The 17590-nt window shown below is 42.7% G+C and overlaps 1 protein-coding gene across 2 annotated transcripts in view; it reads left to right on the plus strand.

Moving 5' to 3' along the window:
- Nucleotides 1-17590, plus strand: part of CDK8 (cyclin dependent kinase 8) — a 182065-nt gene that overhangs the window by 40893 nt on the left and 123582 nt on the right. For both annotated transcript variants that reach the window (XM_077484051.1, XM_077484050.1), the window contains exons 2-3: nucleotides 2381-2456; nucleotides 10320-10430. In XM_077484051.1, coding sequence (XP_077340177.1) covers nucleotides 2381-2456; nucleotides 10320-10430 — 187 coding nt within the window. The remainder of the gene's footprint in view (nucleotides 1-2380; nucleotides 2457-10319; nucleotides 10431-17590) is intronic.

Consider the following 17590-nt stretch of genomic DNA (forward strand, 5'->3'; position numbering starts at 1 on the left):
AACTAGTAATTCAGTTCTCTCTCCCTAAGGTGTCAGCGGCTGCATGTGCGGTAAGTGTATGTATGTATGTATGTATGTAGCTGCGTGTTACATGCATAGTCCTACAGTAGACCGCACTGTGTTCCGGCCCCTGGGTATAAGCGGAAACATCCCGGAACAGACTAGTCTACAGTCTGGTCTATAGCAGCGGTGCTCAGCCAATCACAGCAAGCAATATAGACTAGTCGTCTGTGTTTCTGGAATATCTGGAACACAATGCGGTATAGTGTATAGTACTGGAGTATGTAGAGAGCCACAGATGCAGAACATACAGTTTTGCATTTGCACGTGCAACGGGCTGACAGTTTGGCCCAACAGCAACAAACTATGTACAGTAGATTAAAAGCTGGAGTTCTCTCTTAAATTGAAGAAGTGCAACAAAACTGTATAAGAACGACAATGAACAACTAATGGCACAACTAGACAATTGGAACATACTGGTAGTCAGTCATACTATGTTGTATGTTCCAATTGTCCAATAGCACCGTCCAATACCAGTTCATTTACTATGTTCAGCAACATGGTAAATTTAATTGGTCTAGGCTACGGCTTTATAAATCTTTCAGTAAAAGTGGCAGATTTCGCTTTAAGAACAAAAGTTGTTAAGCTTTCTCACAGGAAAGACTGTTTCTCTTCAAGAATATGAGAGCCTAGACCGAATAGTCTCACTCTCTGTACTGGTGCTTGGGGCAGATAAACATCTGCATGCAATCTGTGCAAGCAAAGGAAAACGTTTGTTGATGCGCCAGTACTCCAGGGGATTGTCACTTCTGGCGATAGGCTGTTCAGCTAAATAAATGTCCAGCTGTTGGGTAGCTGGACTTGTTGTTGCACTGCTATGGACTGGGGTGCATTCATGTAAAATGTCTTAAAACATATTAGATATGGAGGGAGGGTGTTCCTCTTCACTTGTATCCAACCGTTTCTTCTCACTTTCCTCTGTGCTACACCTCAAAACTCCTTCACCAGAAGCTTCCACCACCTCCATTTGTGCCTGTATCATTTCCCGTGCACGCTGCTTTTTCTCCACATTAAAATAATGCTCTTTAAATCGAGGATCTAGAACTGTTGCAAGGCAGTACAGAGGGTTGGACTCGTTGTCTTGAAACTGGTTGGTAACGGCCTCCAGTAGAGTGGTTTTAGCCATTTTGATACCATGGTCTGTTTCTATCTCTTTTCCTAGCAGACTTTTCAGTGCAGCAATCAAGGGACTAACTTCAGAAATGGAAGCATTAGTTGAGCTTATTTCTTTTAACTGTTCAAATGGAGATAGAAGAGACCAACTATTTTCAACTAACATCCACTCATGTGCGCTCAGTGTTGCTGGCAGCTCGTGATCTAAATCCCATTGAACACCTGTGGAGAGATCTTAAAATTGCTGTTGAAAAAAGGCGCCCTTCCAATAAGAGACCTGGAGCAGTTTGCAAAGGAAGAGTGCTCAAATTCCGGATGAGAGGTGTAAGAAGCTTATTGATGGTTATAGGAAGCGACTGAGTTCAGTTATTTTTTCCAAAGGTTGTGCCACCAAATATTAAGTTAAGGCTACCAAGAATATTGACCAGCCCATTTTTTGGAGTTGTGTGGCATTATGTCCAATTAGCTTTTTTTCCTTTTTTGTTGCAATACCCACACAGGTAATAAACATGTTACTGCAATACTTTTCTGTGAGAAATACCTGATTTTATGGAAATATTTCTGGGGTGCCAACAATTTCGACCATGACTGCATTGGACCCACTGTAGATACCTTCCGTTCTTTGGAGCTGCTTGATCAAGTGCACCCTAATCCTGCATAGCTGCAAATTCCTGTCACTGCCCATTGAGGTCACTTGGTGTTTTTGCTACTCTTGCAGCACCTAATGTTTACAGTAAAGGGCTGCCAAGTCTTTGCTTCTGGTGAAAATAGGCCCAATGTCTCCCTGTGACAGGATTGCTAAAATGGGTATTTAAAACATTTTGCGTGTGTGTGTTCACTTATTAGCCGGATGGTGGTGACATTGTTTCCTCATTGGCAAAAAGGCTGCAGAATGTAGGGCACCAGTGACAGAGCAATGCGTGCAAGCAGGGGTTACAATGCCACTTCCCACAATGTCCAGCATGGTGATCCTACTGTTGGCAGCTACAAGATCTTTAGTCTGACGTGGGTCAGAAAAGGTGCTGTGATTATATTGCTTCTGTTGTGAACTTTTGAAGGCAGATGTGTTACATGGTGTAATGTGTGTGTTAGAATTTGGATAACCTACTAGTTAAATATGCTTTTAGTGGTTAAATCATGAATCTCTCAGTGAATAAATACAACACCAGAACTAATTACCTTTTTTTTTTTTTTTTCTCCATCTTAGGAAAGATGACCGTGATTATGCTCTGAAACAAATAGAAGGTACTGGAATTTCTATGTCTGCATGCAGAGAAATAGCTGTAAGTACAATTTTAATTTTACGTTGGTAAATTTTCCTTTCTACCCTTACAAAACATACCAGATATCACATACCGTATTGGGGTATAACACGCACCCCAAGTTTAGGAGGGCATTTTAAGGAAAAAAGTTTTAGGAGGGAAGTTTAAGGAAAAAAAAAACTTACATTTAAATGCCCGTCAATGCAGCCTTATCAGTGTGCATCTGCAGCCTTGTCCATCATTGCAGAATGATCAGTGTCATTTGCAGCTTGCCCAGCGCTGTTTGCAGCCTTGCAGAGTGTCATTTACAGCTTGCCAGTGTCATTTGCAGCTTGCCCAGCGCCGTTTGCAGCCTTTCCCATGTTTAAATATCCCGCCGCCGAAAAAGACAGAGGGCCGCCGAAAAAGACAGAGCCGTCTGCTCGGCTCCGCTCGTAGTCCCGCCTCCCTGCTGTTTCTGTAGCGAGCGCTGCCCAAAAAGACCGAGCCGACTGTACTGTGTATTTGGCTTGGCTCGGCTCGCAGTCCTGCCCAGTATGGGCGGGACTGCAAGCCGAGCCGAGTACACAGTACAGTCGGCTCGGTCTTTTTCGGCAGCGCTCGCTGCAGAAACAGCAGGGAGGCGGGACTACGAGCGGAGCCGAGCAGTCGGCTCGGTCTTTTTCGGCGGCGCTCCAGTATTTTAGACTCACAGATAGTGGGGATCGGCATATAACATGCACCCACGACTTTCCCCCGATTTTTTTTTTATTTTTTTTTTAAGGGGGAAAAGGTGCGTGTTATACGCCGATAAATACGGTACTTGGATCAAAATTCGGCCAGTCCCTGCTAAACTGGCTGAATTTCGATCCATTCATGGCCGGCTTAACGGGGTTGGGTTTTATAGCCGGGCAGCTGGTTATTTCAAATCTATTAACGCGCACGAAATTCAATGTGTTTGTGTTAGATTGAGCAGGCCTCTGGATGGGCTACAATTAAATGCTATACCAGGGGTAGGCAACCCCCCCCCCCCCCCCCTAGAGTGTACAGCAGTGGGGCAGACTGAATTCCCATGCTCGTGTTGGGCCAGATGAGAAGGAGGTTTAGTGGTGGGACAGAAAAGCAGGGGGTAGAGCAGTGGGGTAGATGTGAAAGGAGGTGTATTTGTGGGACATATGAGCATGGGGTTACAGTGGTGGGGCAGGGGAGACAGGTGAGACAGATGTGCAGGAGGTACATTGGTGGGGCAGATGAGAAAGTGGGTTACAGTGATGGGGAAGACGAGCATATGGGTTCAGTCTTATGACAGATGAGAAGGCGATTCAGTAGTGAGACAGAAGAGCATGGAGCTATGGTGGTGGAGCAGATGAGCAGGGGGGTTACAGTGGTTGGGGCAGTTGTGCAAGAGGTACGGTGGTGGGAGGGATGAGAAGGGGGGGTTCAGCTGTGGGACAGAAAAGTAGGGGGGTACAGATGAGCAGGGAGTTAGTGGTGGGAAAGATGAGCAGGGTGGGTTCACTGTTGGGACAGAAGAGGGGGTTTAGCAGTGGGGCAGATGTGAAAGGAAGTGCATTGGTGGGACAGATGAGCAGGGAGTACAGAGGTGGGGCAGATGTACGTTGGGGGGGGGGGGGGGGGGGGGAGATACAGTGGCGGGGAAGAGTAGAAAGGTATATTGATGGGGCGCAGAGCAGAAAGGAAGTACATTGTTGGAACACATGAGCAGGGTGAACAGAGGTGGGACAGATGTGTAGGAGGTGGTACAGTGGTGGGGCAGAGGATCAGATAAGTTCAGTGTTAAGAAAAATTAGAAGATGGTTCAGCGGTGAGACAGAAGAGCATGGGGGTACGGCAGTGGAGCAAATGTGCAGGGGGTGGTACAGTGGTGGGGCAGATGAGCAGGTAAATTGGGGCTGATAGTTTCATAGTTGGTTTGAATAAAGACACCAGTCCATCCAGTTCAACCTGAGTGAGTGTCTACAATTGTTCCCATCCCTGTACATTGCACACTGATGTTGGTCCCTACCCTCAAGGAGCCCACAATCCAAGGTCCCCATTCATATCCTAGGGCCAATTTTGAACAGAAGCCAATTTACCTACATGCATGTCTTTGGAGTGTGGGAGGAAACCGGAGTACCCGGAGGAAACCCACGCAGGCACAGGGAGAACATGCAAACTCCAGGCAGGCAGTGTCATGGTTTGGATTTGAACCAGTGACCCTTCTTACTGCTAGGTGAGAGTGCTGACCACTACACCACTGTGCCGCCCTGATCTGAGGCGTGAGAGTGCAGGATGTTAATTTCTCACTACTCAAGTGGTTTAAAGCAGTGGTCATCAACCCTGTCCTCGGGGCCCACTAACAGGGCAGGTTTGCAAGATAACTGAAATAGATCACAGGTGATAGCATTTGCTGCTCAGTGATTGCAGTATTCTAGTCTGCATCTCCCCAAGGTAATACATAAAACCTGGCCTGTTAGTGGGCCCTGAGGACAGGGTTGATGACCACTGGTTTAAAGCATTTACTTTATAAAAAAAAAAAAAAAAAAAAAAAAAAAATCCTTTTCATGATTGAGAGTGTGAAGTTGACACTTTTTTTTGTTATAAAATCTTATAAAATCGTCACGCTCAATTTCTTTGAAAACCTTTTTCGGCACACTGTGCTCAAAAGGTTGCCTAACCCTGTGCTATACCACTGTGTGCTGTTTGTTTTGGCCATAATACTCTTCTAACAAACATTCAGTCCATATACATAAATAAAGAAAATATAGTCCCAAACACAATGGTTAACTTTTCACTGTGCACGTGCTTGCTTGATCAAACAAAAGTGCTCCAAACATGATGTGCCACACTCCCCACCTAAAGGTAACCACTCTCCGCAGTTATTGTGACCCTCCATCTAGTGCGGGTCAAATTGTGCTCAGTTACATGGACCATAGACTTACTGTCATATTTCAAGGCCCTGCCAGCCCAGCACTCTGCTCCAGGTGCCTTCTCACCACAGCTTAGTACATCACCTAGGTAAGTCTCAAACAAAAGATCATTGCACACTACACTTATTTTCCCCATTTTAAAACATTCAGAGGTAAACTCCCATGAAATGGTTCCTAAAAACAAGCACAAGAAACAAGCATTTCTAGCAACTAATAGACAGTAATGGCTGACCACTGCCCACTTCCTGGTCCAGCACGCTTGCCAAACACAGGAAATGGCCCCGGATTGTGGCACATCACTGCACATGCTTGTTTGATTCAACAAAAGTATTCCAAACGTGAAGAGTTTACCATTGTGTTTTGGGACTATATTTTCTTTGTTATATGGACTGTTTCTTTTATAAGCGTATTACGGACAAAATAACACACCACGCCCAGTGTTATAGCATTATTTATTTTATTGTTGCACCGATATCGTTATCGGTGCTGATACTACGCATTTGCACAAGTGTTTGTACCCATGCAAATACTCCGATACCTAAACCTTGCTTGTCATAGTGACTTTAGCCTGAGTTCACACATGAACTGTGCAGAAAACCGTGTGCAGTTCGGACAGGAGTCAAACCGCTTCCCTGTGCAAATCGGATGAGATGCTTTGCAGTGTGATTTGAGCACGCACATTTTGTATAGGCTCAAAGGTATTGGTAATTGGTATCAGAGTACTTGAGCACATGAATCGGTACTTGTACTCACCAGTTAAAAAAAAAAAAAAAAGGTATAGGTACAACCCTAATTTGTTTGTAGCACGTCCATAGCGCTGATCAATTTCCAAAACAAACACGAGTCACATGGTACAATACACAAATTGGCTCCAGTTTAGATCAGCATATCTGGGGGACACATTGAGATTTGCAGAGATTGCACTGCTATTTACCATAGCGCGATTGTGGTGTCATTAACCACTTCCCACCCGTCCAATGTACATATACGGCCGGGTGGGAGCTGCCTACTTCTGATAGGACGTTCAGGAACGTCCTTCAGAAGGAGGGGGATCGTGTGCGTGCCCGCGCAGCGGCGCGATCCTGGTGTGCTCATGTCACCCAGACAAGGCGCATCTCAGATCGGCAGGAGGGCTCTGTGATTGGCCCCCCTGATCACATGACGGCCGTGTCCAATCACGGCCGTCATGTGATGTAAACAGCCGGTTGCTAGGCAATCGGCTCCTCCTCTCCTCACATAAGTCATTGCTGAGGAGAGCAGATCGCTACAGCCGGCTGGTGATCAGTGAGTATGAGCTGTTTTTACAGCTTTTTACTAACTGATCACCAGTCTAGTGTAAACACACGTCACCACACATGTCCCCCACATATGTCCCGCTAAAATCACATGTTCCAATGATTATCTGCACACATATGTACGTGATCACCTGCACACATCTGTACATGATCATCATTTGCATACATATGTCCGTGATCACACAAACTAATTATTATACACTTAACGGAATTTTTTTTACCAAAAACATGTAGCGGAATACATTTTGGCTTAAATTTATGACATTTGATTTTATTGGATTTCTTTTAAGGCTGGGTTCACACTGCTGCGGGGGGAGATCCGGATGTGATTCGCACCGCAAATCACATCCGATCTCCGTAGCGATGCGAGTTCAGCCATACAGATAGTATGGCTGAATTCGCATCGCTCCCGCAGCAAACTCGCACGGGACCCTTTTTTTGGTCCGCAACAGAATCGGATCGCATGGGGGTTCACACCATGCGATCCGATTCCTGTGCGAGTCGGCAGATCGCACTGCGATATGCGGATGGATCTGGGGGTGTCATTAACATATCATTGACACTCCCAGCCGTCCGCATAGGGCAGTGTGAACTGCCGGCGGGAGTAATGCGATGCGGGAAAACGCCGCGGATTCGCGGCGTTCCCGCATCGCAGCGGTGTGAACCCGGCCTAAAATAGAAAAAAGAAAATATTGTTTTTTTTTCCAAATTTCCGCTATTTTTGCACTTATATCGCAAAAAATAAAAAATGGAGTCGTGAATAAATACCACCAAAATAAAGCTCTATTTGTGCGAACAAATTGATAAAAATTTAATTTGGGTACAGTGTAGCATGACCGCGCAATTGTCACTGAAAGCGCTAGAGCGATGAAAGCTGAAAATTGGGCTGGGAAGGAAGGGAGTGAAAGTGCCCTGTATTGTAGTGGTTAAGAAGTAATGGCATAGCACAAGCATCCTGTGATTTTGAAACGTGGGGAGAATTGTGGTGCCTTCGTCTGCGATTTGGAACGCTCAGGTGTGAATAGAGCCTTAGAATTCTGCAGACTCCTTTGCCATTGCTCTCTTCACTATCGTGTAGATTTTTTAGAAACAAAGTATTGTACATTTTTATTTTAGAGTACCAGTGAGTTAAATACTACTGTTCAAATCATTTCATTTGGTGTACCTGTTCGTGGTACCAAATGCCTTGTCCTTGTTCATAATTTTTTCCTTTACTCTAGTGTAGAGCTGCACGATTAATCGTTAAGAATTGAGATCGCATTATTTTTTTTTTCCGCCAAAAAAAATACGATATTAACAAAGCATTTTCCCAATTTCTTTATATGCAGAGAACTCTCTGCTCAAGCTAACAGCTCTAAAAAAAAAAACAAAAAACAAAAAAAACAGGCAGGTCTGCCAAGTATCAACATTCCTCAGCCCTGAGCCAATAATAAACATTGTAACTGTTTGTTCTTTAGATCAAAGGAATAAACTTCTCTCTGTAAATGAGGGAAGTTTAACCACTTAAAGACTAAACATTTTTCTTGGTTTCAAGTTAAAATCTTTTTGCTAGAAAATTACTTAGAACCCCTAAACGTTATATATTTCTTTTTAGCAGAGACCCTAGAGAATAAGCCCAATTTTTTTTGTATAATGTGAAAGATGTTACCATACGAGAATCGTGATCTTTATTCTAAGCAAAAAAATAGTGATTCTTATTTTGGCCAGAATCATGCAGCTCTATTCTATTGATTATTTGATTTTATTAACCTTTTATTTGTTTTAGAACTATAAACTACTTGTTGATCTTTCCATTAAAGGTTTGGTGCATTTGAAGTAAACTTGGCAGTCATCTATGGGAATGATCTAATTTCAAGCAGACTTGGCATAAGTAGTTGAGTAATATTTGAAATGTTGAGTATTTTAAAGTGTGAACAGGCCCCAAAGGTTAATGATTAAAAATAAGCCACCCCTTCCTGTAATGCTACCAAGAAGTCTTCTGTAGCCACACAACATGAAACATAATTTGTTATGCTAGACACTTGCTGGTTAAAACTATTGTTTCTTAACCTTTACTTGTATAACTTTGTCAATGTATGCAGTGCTTTACATATATTGTACATTCACATCAGTCCCTACCCTCAAGGTCCCTAACTCACATTCATACATATACTAGGGCCAATTTTCTACAGGAGACAAACCTACCCGGAATTCTCTGAAGTGTGGTAGGAAACCTGGAGTACCCAGAGGAAACCCACACAGACACCAAGAGAGCGTGCAAACTCTAGGGGCAGGTAGTGCCATGGTTGAGGTTGCAAACCGACAAGTGCTGATATATGGAAGTGCTAACCACTTAGCCATTATACTGTTCTAGATAGGTGTTTGTTCACAGACCTAAAATGCAAGTTTTATTCTACAGCTTGGGCAACTTGGCCCATCACTATGATGGGCAGATCTACTGACTGATAAAGTGGTATAAGAGGTCAGACTGAGAAAGCTGTGCTTTTCTACATTCTGAGAACTCTGGAGCTCAGAGCTCCCAAGGGTAGTCTGTAAACATGCAGTCAGGTGCTTTTCTTGTTTACGGCCTGTATATTTATTTCAAAATGATAAAGTTCATATTGTCAAATAATGAATCCCATAATGACAGTTTCTATCTCAAAGATGTATATTTCATGTCAAGTCCCTACAGTGATACTTGAATTTACATATTTTAAGGGGGGTCAAATTTATAATTGAATTTCATTATTTTAGCATCATGTCTTGCTGTATAAAATTTTCTGAAGTAAATATTTTACTTGCTTGCACCTCTGGCTGATAACTTCTGCTAATTATGAGGCAGTTTCTTGGATTAAGGGCCCTTTTACACCAAACGCAGATGGATGCATTTTCAACTGCATAGACAGCCCAAAATCAAGGTAATCCTGTGGGTATAATTCACATCATTGCAGTTAAAAACGGAAAGTAAAAAAGTAGAGTGTGCTGCATTTTTACGCACTGCAAATGCAGAGAAAGTGCTACAAATGCTCCCCTTAAATCCAAGAAAGCCAAGCCCAAAAATGTATATAAAATGCAGTGCTAAACAAAGCGTTAAATGCATGTAAACTCAGTTTCTGGAGTGAATGGATCCTTGGGCCCCTTTCACACATGTCCATTTTGATGGACTCTGCTCAGCAGGGATCAATCCGTTGATCCCGGCTGAGCGGGCAGATGACAGGTCCATCTCTGCTCACTGTGCATCGGATGAGCAATCTGATGAAAACGGACCAGCTGTCTGTTTTCATCCGATCCGCCAGACGGATGGAAAATATTTCTATCCGTCTGCTTTTAGAGGATCGGAGTGCATCGGATGTCGGCGGACGTCACCGCTAATATCACCGATTATGTCAACGCTGACATCCGCCGCTCCATAGAGGTACATGGAGCGTCCGTTTGAAAAACTGATGGGTGGACCTGAATGGTCCACATGTGCGAAAGAGCCTTTATAGGGTTTACGAACACATTATTCAATGTCTATGTACAGAGTTCAGCTAAACACAGCACTGAGCATCAGGGGGCACTTGCTGCATTTCCGAAATATGCGTCCTTATCATTTTAGTATGTTGTACTGAGTTTCTCATAATGTTTAGTAATAGCCCTGTCATTAAACCAAATATCTTTCAAGTGAAGATTTTAACTCTTTCATATCCCCTATTTTGCAGCTTCTACGAGAATTGAAACATCCAAATGTCATTTCTCTACAAAAAGTATTTCTCTCCCATGCAGACAGGAAGGTCTATCTTTTATTTGATTTTGCGGAGCATGACCTATGGGTAAGATTGTTTTTTTTCTTAACTTTTTTTTTTTTTTTTTTTAATCTTTTTGCTTCCAAAAATTAGTGTCAGCTCAGCCATTCATTTGTTAAATGTAAGTGATGTATGGTGCCTTGCAAAAGTATTCACCCCCCCCCCCCCCCCCTGGCTTTTTATCCAATTTACCTTACAGCCTTTAGTTCAATGTTTTATTAATTTGAATTACTGGTATATGTGATGAATCAGAACACAATAGTCCAAGTTGGTGAGGTAAAATTAGAAAAATACGTAAAACCTATTTTTCAGAAATAAAAAAAGTTAATTGGCATGTGCATATGTATTCACCCCCTTTATGAAGCCCATAAAAAGCTCTGGTGCAACCAACTACTTTCAGAAGTCGCATAACTCGTGAAATGATGTCCACCTGTGTGCAATCTAAGTGTCGCATAATCTGTCATTACATATACACACCTTTTTTGAAAGGCCCCAAAGGCTGCAACACCTAAGCAAGAGGTACCGCTAACCAAACTCTGCCATGAAGACCAAGGAACTCTCCAAACAAGTAGGGGACAATGTTGTTGGGAAGTACAAGTCGGGGTTAGGTTATTAAAAAAAAAAAAAAAAAAATCCAAATCTTTGATCCCTAGGAGCCCTATCAAATCGATCATAACCAAATGGAAAGAACATGGCACAACAGCAAACCTTCCAAAACTCACAGACTGGGCAAGGAGGGCATTAATCAGAGAGACAGCACAGAGACCAAAGTTAACACTGGAGGAGCTGCAGAGTTCCACAGCAGAGACTGGAGTATCTGTACATAGGGCGACAATACGGCATAGAGTTGGGCTTTATGGCAGAATGGCCAGAAGAAAGCCATTACTTTCAGCAAAAAACAAAATGGCATGTTTTGAGTTTGCGGGAGACTCCCAAAATGTATGAAGGAAGGTGCTCTGGTCTGATAAGACTAAAATTGAACTTTTTGGCCATTAATAAAAACGCTGTGTCTGTGTCCCAAACCCAACACATTGCATCACCCAAAGAACACCATCCACAGTCTGGACTGGGAAACTGGTAAGAGTTGAGGGAAAGATGGATGGTGCTAAATACAGGGATGTTCTTGAGCAAAACCAGGACAATGACCCCAAACACACTGCTTAATGTTTAAGGGGAAACATGTAAATGTGTTGGAATGGCCTAGTTAAAGCCCAAACCTCAATCCAATAGAAAATCTGTGGTCAGACTTGAAGATTGCTGTTCACATGCGCAAGCCATCCAATTTGAAGGCGCTGGAGCAGTTTTGCAAGGAGGAATGGGCAAAAATCCCAGTGGTAAGATGTGGCAAGCTCATAGAGACTTATTCAATGTAACTTGAAGCTGTGATAGCTGCAAAAAGTGGCTCTACAAAGAATTGACTTTAGGGGGGTGAACAGTTATGCACATTGACTTTTTCTGTTATTTTGTCCTATTTGTTTGCTTCACATTAAAAAATCTTCTTCAAAGTTGTGGGCATGTTCTGTAAATTAAATGATGCAAATCCTCAAACAATCCATGTTAATTCCAGGTCTTGAGGCAACAAAACAGAAAAAATGCCAAGGGGGGTGAATACTTTGCAAGGCAATGTACCCAACAAAACGAATAACGCTAGTCCTATTGATTGATCGACAACATTCTCCTGTAAAATCTTTATTTATTTTTTCACTTTCACATGTATTAGTTTAGCCACGAAAATGGCATCCACTCTGCATTGTCAATGACAGATCTTTTTTTGATTTAAAAAAAAATCGTCACAAATTTTTTATTTTTTTTTGTTTTGGCTGGAAAGCAAGGGGTCAACCTGTGTGTAAACTGCTATGCTCATCATGAAAGCCCTCATGTGTGAGATTCCAATACTGTTATTTTTTCTTCTGTACACATTCTGTTACCCATGCCTAAAATTTTGGTGCATGCTTCGTATTATCCCGTGGACAAGCTGGAACCCAAACAGGTGGCAGGAACATATGGCATGCAGAGGAAATCTCAGCAGGGGCATTTGTGGCCACAGAAATGGCATATTGTGACTATAGGTATACCTACGCTAGCTATGCTATAGCTATTACTTTCTGCCCAGAACAAAATTCATCAGTTTTGTTGATTCTCTTCCTTAAAAACGCACATCTATTTGTTGCAAATAATTTTATCTTGTTGCAGCTGAGAATGGGCAGCATACACAAGTTAAAGTGGAACTTAAGTAATTTTTTCATCTTTCCACCTATTAATACCTTATACTTCCTGTTTTTCTTGTCTGTTCTCCAAAATTTTGTAGGGTCTCCTGCCATTGATTTAAATCAATCACTTCTGAAATCTATCTCATCACTTGCAGACAGATCTAATATGACCACCCTATTGCTGTTTCATATTTGGCATCTAATGGCAGTCTTGCTCAAAAATGACTACATAACCATGTTTCTTGCCCCTTGTACTTTACCAGATGACAAATGTCAAAATGTTTGGACTCTGGCTTGGCATGCTGTGCTGGGTGAGGAATGGCAGTGCTTGCATATGTCTAAGAAGGAGCAACAGCTTGTACCCTGTTACTACAGTCAAAGCAAGCTTGTGGTTTGCATATATTGCCGTAGGCAGTCCTGCTGCATAAAAAAAATTTACTCCCCAGTGTTTCCGTATGCTTCTCGCTATATAGAAGACATTGGAAATCATATTCTTGCAGTGCAAGAAAACGGTTTGCTTGTGGCCACACTGATCTTGTCTCTTGCTGATATTATGCAGTAGGTTTGAACAGGATGATGCCATGTCTGGCTTGTGCCAACAGGATAAATGCTGATTTTTATGCAGTCTAGAGGCTTGAAACTCAAATGTGTTTTCAGTATAAAAGGTGTGTGTTTGTTTTTTTTTGTTTTTTTAAAGAGGGGAGCTTCATATAAAAGTGAAACGAAGCATTATGAAATTAGCATAGGTCAACTTTACTGAAAACCACCCTTCAGATTTACCAGTGGAACCAGAAATGGCTGAAGTTGTATGCAAGTCTCTACTTAAATTTTTAAAGCAGAGCTTACCTGCCCTTTAGTAATGACCATAGAAGTGCCACAAGTTGTCTCCCAGTTCCACAGTCTTTGACCATTTTGATTGGCCAGCCATGGAAGACTCTACACAGATGTCAATTCATCATGGCACCAAAATGTGCTGAGATGCACATGCATGACTTTGGGTACATTTAGGCTCCTTGCATACTGGTCATCTATCTCCTGTGCATGCCATTTTGGCCATTTAGTGTGCCCAGGAGGTACAGCTGCAGCGTTCAGAGTCTATGGCGGGTTGTCATTTGCTGCGGCTGAATGCTTTATCGGGCGGTACTCGCATTTAGGGTCCTTTTTGTGTTCAAAATCAAATGGCTGGAACACAGATATTCTGCTCACTAAATATTTATCTCTGAACGCATAGGGCCCTAAACATGAGTAGCATCTGGTACAACGTTCAGCTTGCCATAGTCTTTGATAGTCTTTGACAGACTGCAGGCAGTGAGGCTGGTGGATGCTGCATCTTTGCTTCCCAGTAAAATCTCAGGATTGTATGCACAGGAAGTAGATGCCCCGTGTCCAAGGGGTCTTCTAAAAAGAGAAGCTGGCATGCATGCAGAGGAGAGATATTCTACACAATGGGGTTTATTTACTAAATGCAAATACACTTTGCACTACAAGTGCACTCACTTTAGATCTGAGGTGTAGATCTGAAATGAGGGGAAGCTCTTGTCATTTTTATCATCCAATCATGTACAAGCAAAAATGCTGTTTTTTTTTTTTTTTTTTTTTTTTTCCTTCTCCTTGCTTGTCCCCCTTGGATCTAGAGTGACTGCACTTCCAAGTGCACTTGTGGATTTGCCTTTTGTAAATAAACCCCATTGTCTCTTCGACAATAAAAGCATGCCAACTGGCAGACCTTATTTCTGTGCTATATTTCTGCTTTAACCACTTCCCGACCAGCGCACGACGATGTACGTCGAGAGAATGGCACGGGCAGGCATATTGGCGTACAGGTACGTCCAATATTCGATGCCGCCCTGCCATCGGGAGCGCGCCGGTTGTGACCCCCCGTGAGTCCGGTCGCGGGACCCGCGGACTCGATCGCCGCGGGCATCCCCGCGATCGTCTCACGGAGCAGCCGAATGGAGGAAATGCCGTGTAAACAACATTTTTCCATTCTGCCTAGCAACTAGTGACGCTGATCTCTGCTCCATGTGATTGGAGCAGAGATTAGTGTACACTAAATGAAAGCCTAACACACCCCTAGGAACACTTAACGCCTACACTGCCACCCACTGGTTAACCCTTTCACTGCCAGTGTCATTTACACAGGAATCACTGCATTTATATAGCAGTGATTACTGTATAAATGACAATGGTCCCAAAAATGTGTCAAATGTCCGATGGGTCCTCCACAATGTCGCAGTCACAATAAAAATCGCAAATCGCCGCCATTACTAGTAAAAAAAAAAAATAATAAAAAAATTTATAAAAATGCTATAAAACTATCCCTATTTTGTAAACGCTTTAACTTTTGCGCAAACCAATCAATAATCGCTTATTGCGATTTTTTTTTTTACCAAAAATATGTAGAAGAATACGTATCGGCCTAAACTGAGGGAAAAAATGTTTTTTTATATATTTTTGGGGAATATTTATTATAACAAAAAGTAAAAAATAATGCGTTTTTTTTTTCAAAATTGTCGCTCTATTTTTGTTTATAGCGCAAAAAATAAAAACCGCAGGGGTAATCAAATACCACCAAAAGAAAGCTCTATTTGTGGGGAAAAAAAGGACGTCAATTTTGTTTGGGAGCCACGTCGCACGACCGCGCAATTGTCAATTAAATCGACGCAGTGCCGAATCGCAAAAAGTGGTCTGGTCTTTGACCAGCAAATTGGTCCGGTCTGAAAGTGGTTAAAGCATTGATAATTGCATTATTTGTTCTTTTTAACTGGCCTGAGGTCCAGCAATAATGCTTTTAATAAATGTTTGTGTACCAAGCTTAACCACTTGAGGACCGCCGTATTGCCATTGTACGTCAGCACAATGGCACAGGCAGGCATAATCACGTACATCTACGTGATTGCCTTCCAGCGGGTGGGGGGTCCGATCGGACCCCCTCCCGCTGGTTACGGCGGTCCGATTCGGTCCAGGAGCGCTCCGTGATGAGGGGATGGCCGTTGGTTTTCGGCCACCCCCTCTGGATCGCTCCTGGCCAATGAGAAGCTTCCTCCCCTGTGTATTGTTTACACAGGAAGGAGGAAGTGATGTCATTCTCCTCGGGGCGGTCTTTTTGACCGGACTACGAGGAGAAGAGTAAAAGTAAGTCTGCACGAACACTACACTGACATGTAGGTACACACAGGCACACAAACCCCCCCCGATCCCCCCCCCGATCGCCCCCCGATCCCCCCCCCGCCCCCCCTCCCCCCCCAGTCACAGTGTCACTGATTGCATTGATCATTTCTTTACTGATCAATGCATTCAGTGTCAGTTGTGACAGTAAAAACTGTCAGGACAGTTAGTGTTAGGTCCAGGGTAGCCCCCTATCACCCCCCAATAAAGATTTAACCCCCTGATTGCCCCTAGAGTTAACCCTTTCACCCCCTTTTGCCAGTGTCACTAAGCGATCATTTTTCTGATCGCTGCATGTGTCGCTAGTGTCGCTAGGTAGCTAGTTATTTTTTTAGGTTCACCGCCAGGTTTTTATATCGCTAGGTACCCCGATATACTACCCAATAATGTTTTTAACCCCCTGATTGCCGCTAGTTAACCCTTTCACCCCCTTTTGCCAGTGTCACTAAGCGATCGTTTTTCTGATCGCTGCATTAGTGTCGCTACAGTCGCTAGGTAGCTAGTTATTTTTTTAGGTTCACCGCCAGGTTTTTATAGCGCTAGGTACCCCGATATACTACCCAATAATGGTTTTAACCCCCTGATTTCCGCTAGTTAACCCTTTCACCCCCTTTTGCCAGTGTCACTAAGCGATAATTTTTCTGAACGCTGCATCAGTGTCGCTAGTGTCGCTAGGTAGCTAGTTAACTAGGCTCCCAAAAAGTCCCCCACATGTGGTATCCCCGTACTCGGGAGAAGCAGCAGAATTTATTTTGGGGTGTAATTTGACTTCTGCCCATAGCATGTGTGAGCAATATATCATTTAGTGACAACTTTGTGCAAAAAAAAAAAAGTTTGTAATATTCCCGCAACTTTTGGCAAAATATAAAATATTCCATGGACTCAACATGCCTCTCAGTAAATAGCTTGGGGTGTCTACTTTCCAAAATGGGGTCATTTGGGGGGGTTTTGTGCTATTTTGGCATTTTATGGCCTTCGAAACTGTGATGGGTAGTGAGGAGTTAAATCAAAAATTTGCACCCTTAGAAATCCTGAAGGTGGTGATTGGTTTTCGGGGTGCCGTGCGCGACTAGACTCCCAAAAAGTCCCACACATGTGGTATCCCCGTACTCGGGAGAAGCAGCAGAATGTATTTTGGGGTGTCATTTCACATATAACCATGGCATGTGTGAGCAATATATCATTTAGTGACAACTTTTTGTAAAAAAAATTTTTTTTTTTTTTTTTTTGTCATTATTCAATCCCTTAGGACAAAAAAAATAAATATTCAATGGGCTCAACATACCCATCAGCAATTTCCTTGGGGTGTCTACTTTCCAAAATGGGGTCATTTGGGGGGGATTTGTACTGCCCTGCCATTTTAGCACCTCAAGAAATGAGATCGGCAGTCATAAATTGAAAGCTGTGTAAATTCCAGAAAATGTACTCTAGTTTGTAGACGCTATAACTTTTGCGCAAACCAAAAAATATACGCTTATTGACATTTTTTTTACTAAAGACATGTGGCTGAATAAATTTTGCCCTCAATGTATGACTAAAATTTAGTTTATTCGATTTTTCTTATAACAAAAAGAAGAAAATATCTTTTTTTTTCAAAATTTTCGCTCTTTTTCCATTTATATCGCAAAAAAAAAAAATCGCAGAGGCAATCAAATACCATCAAAAGAAAGCTCTATTTGTGGGAAGAAAAGGACGCAAATTTCGTTTGGGTGCAATATTGCATGACCGCGCAATTACCAGTTAAAGCAGCGCAGTGCGAAATTGCAAAAAGACCTCTGGTCCTTAAGGTGTTTATTGGTCCGGAGCTGA

The sequence above is a fragment of the Lithobates pipiens genome, unplaced genomic scaffold (genome assembly GCF_037356315.1).
Source record: "Lithobates pipiens isolate NorthernLeopardFrog02 unplaced genomic scaffold, aLitPip1_a1.2 Scaffold_16, whole genome shotgun sequence".
Classification (NCBI taxonomy): domain Eukaryota; kingdom Metazoa; phylum Chordata; class Amphibia; order Anura; family Ranidae; genus Lithobates; species Lithobates pipiens.